At 45.3% G+C, this 4819-nt stretch overlaps 1 protein-coding gene across 1 annotated transcript; it reads left to right on the forward strand.

Moving 5' to 3' along the window:
- Positions 1 to 302: 302 nt before the first annotated feature.
- Positions 303 to 3380, forward strand: LOC127774429 (tryptophan aminotransferase-related protein 1). The gene is made up of 5 exons (XM_052300672.1): positions 303 to 576; positions 768 to 1074; positions 1993 to 2270; positions 2350 to 2678; positions 2761 to 3380. Exons 1-5 carry the CDS (start codon positions 338 to 340, stop codon positions 2943 to 2945), a joined length of 1338 nt encoding a protein of 445 aa, XP_052156632.1. The 5' UTR covers positions 303 to 337; the 3' UTR covers positions 2946 to 3380.
- The last annotated feature ends 1439 nt before the right edge of the window (positions 3381 to 4819 follow it).

Genomic DNA, 4819 nt, shown 5'->3' on the forward strand with positions numbered 1-4819 from the left:
ACCGAGGTTTAACGATCGATGGAGTTCTTTTCTTTCCTTAATCCGGGGCAACCAAACAAATCGAACAAACTCTCCATGCTCCTCGTGATCTCGATCGAAACGCTCGCTCCCCCCACGTGCTCCCTCGCCGGCGAGATCTCCTCCGGCCGCCGCCGCCGCCGCCGCTAGCCTTGTCGGCGAAAATATTCCGGCGCCGGCGACGCCGTGCTTGCTAAAAATAGGAAGAAACGTGTACGCGATTTAGATATAAATAGGGGACCCCTATCTCAGCTCCAGTCTCCAACCACTTCCCCATCTATAAATAGAGAGGAGAAGAGAGAGTGAGTGTGAGTTGGTCATGGCGGCGATGGGCGGCGGCGGCGGCAAGGATGGCGGCGGCGGGATGGCGGCGCAGGCTGGGAGGCTCGGGGTGGTCGCCTCCGTGGCGTTCAACCTCGCCGCGCTCGCGTTCTACCTCCGCCGGAGATACTTCGGCGGCGACGACGCCGCCGCGGCGAGGAAGAAGGCGGAGGCGGAGGTCGCGCCGTCCTCCGGGAAGCCGCCGGTGACCAAGGACTCGATCATCAACCTCGACCAGTAAGTGTTCTCGCCTGATCCGCCGCCGCCGCCGGTGGATCGATCGATCGATCGATCTCGACCACCTGTTCGTCCATGCATGGCACTGTACACGTGACGCCTCGCGTCGCGACGCGGCGCGGCGTGGCGCGGCGTGGCGTGGCGAGTGAGTTTTGTTCCGATCTTGATCTCTTTGGTGATGGCTGGCGCAGCGGCGACCCGATGATGTACGAGGCGTTCTGGCGCGGCGGCGCCGGGGAGAGGGCGACGATCGTGATCCCGGGGTGGCAGACGATGAGCTACTTCTCCGACGTGGGCAGCCTGTGCTGGTTCCTGGAGCCCGGGTTGGAGCGGGAGGTGCGCCGCCTCCACCGCCTCGTCGGCAACGCCGTCGCCGACGGCTACCACGTGCTCGTCGGCACCGGATCCACCCAGCTCTTCCAGGCCGCGCTCTACGCCCTCTCGCCGCCGGGCCCCTCCGCCCCCATGAACGTCGTCTCCCCCGCACCATACTACTCCGTAATTAATTTATCCATCCGATTTCATCACTTCCAATCAAATTTATTTTTCCTTTTCCAGATGAGAAATTTTACAGTTCTTGAAAAAAGGTAGTTTTATCATTTTTAGAAAAGTACTTGGAGATGCCATGTTTTCTAGTGGTATATTCATCCTTGAAAAAGGTAGTTTTTCGTTTTCTAATTAGAAATTTTAGTGTCCTTGAGAAAGGTAGTTTTATTTAATATCTTTAAGAAAGTACATGGAGGTGCCAAGTTTTATTTTATAAAACTTGGTACCAAAATTCTTATTTCTAGTGTAAAACTTAGGTACTACGAGGTATTTTCTCAATATCCATAAAATTTCTTCCTCGAGAAAGTGTCTTGAGATACCTAAATTTCACATTAAAAATTTTGAGAAGTACCTAATTAAATTTCACATTAAAAATTGATAAGTACAAATATAAGTTTTATGCTAGTAAATGTGATACCTCTAACTACATTCTCAAATATAGTAAAATTACTCTTTTCTGATTGATCTTGATAGGGAAACTATTCTAAACTCTCGAGAGGTGACATTCTCTCATAGTTCGCATATCATCTAAGTGGTTGCGATTTTTTTTAAAAGAAATACATCAACAAGATAGACTGATATTACCAACTCGATATGATAGAAATGGTAAAGTTAAATAATCCATCCGTTTCACAATGTAAGTCATTCTAACATTTCCTACATTCATATTGATGTTAATGAATCTAGACATATATTTATCTAGAAGGAAGTATGAATGTTAATGAACATCAATATGAATGTGGGAAATGTTAGAATGACTTACATTGTAAAACGGAGGAAGTACGATTGATCTTGACACGATTTAATCTTTATTTTTGTTTGACACAATATATCTTTTGTGTTGTGTGGATGCGGCGTGGCGGGGCGCAGTCGTACCCGGCGGTGACGGATTTCCTCAAGTCGGGGCTGTACAGGTGGGCCGGCGACGCCAAGATGTTCGACGGCGACACCTACGTCGAGCTCGTCTGCTCGCCGAGCAACCCGGACGGCGGCATCCGCGAGGCCGTGCTCAAGTCCGGCGACGGCGTAGCCGTCCACGACCTCGCCTACTACTGGCCGCAGTACACCCCCATCACCAGCGCCGCCGCCCATGACATCATGCTCTTCACCGTCTCCAAGTGCACCGGCCACGCCGGCACCCGCCTCGGGTACGTACACACAAATTTCATCGTACGAATACTTTTGAAATTCGAACAAATTTTGGCTGAATTTGATGGTGTGTTTTAGGTGGGCGCTGGTGAAGGACAGGGCGGTGGCGCAGAAGATGAGCAAGTTCATCGAGCTCAACACCATCGGCGTCTCCAAGGACTCGCAGCTCCGCGCCGCCAAGATCCTCAAGGCCATCACCGACGGCTACGACCGCGCCGCCGGCGCCGCCGCCGCCGGCGACGACGACGACGACTCGAGCGGCCGCCTGTTCCACTTCGCCCGCCGCAAGATGGTGTCTCGATGGGCCAAGCTCCGCGCCGCCGTCGCCGCCTCCGGCATCTTCACCCTCCCCGACGAGCTCCCCGGCCACTGCACCTTCGCCAACGAGACCGTCTCCGCCTACCCCCGTACGGACACCGCCATTGCTGCACCTTGATGATTAGCTGATGTTTGTTTCGCCATTGATGATGTGATTTGATTTGGGTGCAGCGTTCGCGTGGCTGCGCTGCGGGAAGGAAGGGGTGGACGACCTGGAGGGATACCTGCGCGAGCGCAAGATCATCAGCCGCGGCGGCGGCAAGTTCGGCGCCGACGGGAGGGTGGTCAGGATCAGCATGCTCGACACCGACGAGGCGTTCGCCATCTTCGTCGACCGCCTCGCCGCCATGAACTGATCGATCGATCGAGCGAGCGAGCTCGCCCCAGCTAGGGCTTGATCTTGAATCTTGATCGATATCGATCGACGATGAGACGGTCAGTTAAGTTGCGAGGATTAAGATCAAGCTTAATTAGTTATCGTCGTCGTCTTTGGTTGCTTCATCAAGTTCGTTCTAGATATCGATCTGGGGTGAATGTGCTTTGGTTAATATTAGTCTAAAACTCTATATAATTTTGGATCGACTCTTAAAATTTTGATGTTGTGTTGTGAGACTTTAATTTGTGAGTTTGTGGCTGGTTGGATATCAATATGGATCATAATTAAGTATATATGTGTTGTGATTTTCTGGCTTGCGATTAATTATAATTAGGTGAATGAAAACGCGCGCGGCATGGTAATCTGCTACTTAATTTGTTTTTGTATTTTAATTGCATCTAGTTCGTCTAGGAGCTTGTTTGGGAGAGTATCTGGTTGGGCGATATGGCTGTTCGTCGTGTAAAAACTTAATTTCCTTAAATTTGCTTCTTCTAATAGAATGATGTGTAATTTTTTTCGCGCTCGTGGAAGAATTTATAGGATTACCTTGAATGTATTCAGTTGATCATATTTTGAACTGTTTTAAAGAGATTTTAGCTGTGGAATAATCGCTGACAGTGCCATTAATTGTGTCAACACTCGGGCTCATCATCCACATCAGCAACCGCAAAGAGCTTGGATTATCTCATGCATGTTCATTTCCATATATATATATATATATATATATATATATATATATATATATATATATATATATATATATATATATATATCCCAATATTGTGTCCATAGAGTTTCAAAATCCTCCTTTCTTTTTTCCTACTCTTGAGAAAACGAGAGCTTCCTTTTATGCGCCTGACCGCTCTTTGGAAAAACCAGGAAAGGAAACTAGTACTTTTTTTTCATAAATATATAGTGGCGGGCTAAAAAAAAATATTCTTGATGTCATAACGTGTCTATCAGTGTCATAGTATACTAATTATACTTCAACCATAATGTTATAATATATTGATAAGTAGTTTAACAATAAATTTTATATTGATAAGTAGTTTAACAATAAATTTTATATTGATAAGTAGTTTAACAATAAATTTTATCGAAAGTGGTCGATGTCACCTAATACTGGCGCTTACACTGTATATCCCACTCTTGTAAATAACCTTTAGGATAAGGCTGGCCGAAATTTTAAAACTTTAATTTGACCATCGATTTTTATGTTAGAATATAGAAATTTATGAAACATTCCAAAGTTACGTTGTTATTATCGTACTTTTCAAGACTATTCCACGAACATACCTTTTGTTTATAAGTGCAGCCGTGGATATCCGTGCCCAACGTTTGACCGTCCGTCTTATTTGAAAAATTTATAAAAAATTTAAAAATATTTAGTCACACATAAAGTACTATTCATGTTTTATCATCTAATAGCAATAAAAATACTAATCATAAAAAATTTTCAAATAAGAGGAACGGTCAAACGTTGAACGTGAATAGTGCAAAACTGCACTTATTTTAGGACGGAGGGAGTAAGTATTTGAGAAGTCATTATTTGTTAGAGTTTTAAAAGTTAAATAAAATCTTATCCTAAGCATTTTTTTTGACATGCATATAGGTATCGATAATAGTAGATATTTTATAAATATTATTATTCTTTCGTTCTATATTATAAGACGATTTGGTCTCTCCATTCATTATCTAGATTCACTAACATTCATATAGTTTATAAGTTTAGATACATATGAAGCACACACTTAAATTCTAAACTTAATTTAATGGAAAGGATAGAGAGAGGTGGATAAGAAAGCTATGCCCGCCCTGTGTTCGCGCCTTGGGCTTGTGACGAACTTGTAATTA

Source organism: Oryza glaberrima, chromosome 5 (genome assembly GCF_000147395.1).
Source record: "Oryza glaberrima chromosome 5, OglaRS2, whole genome shotgun sequence".
Classification (NCBI taxonomy): domain Eukaryota; kingdom Viridiplantae; phylum Streptophyta; class Magnoliopsida; order Poales; family Poaceae; genus Oryza; species Oryza glaberrima.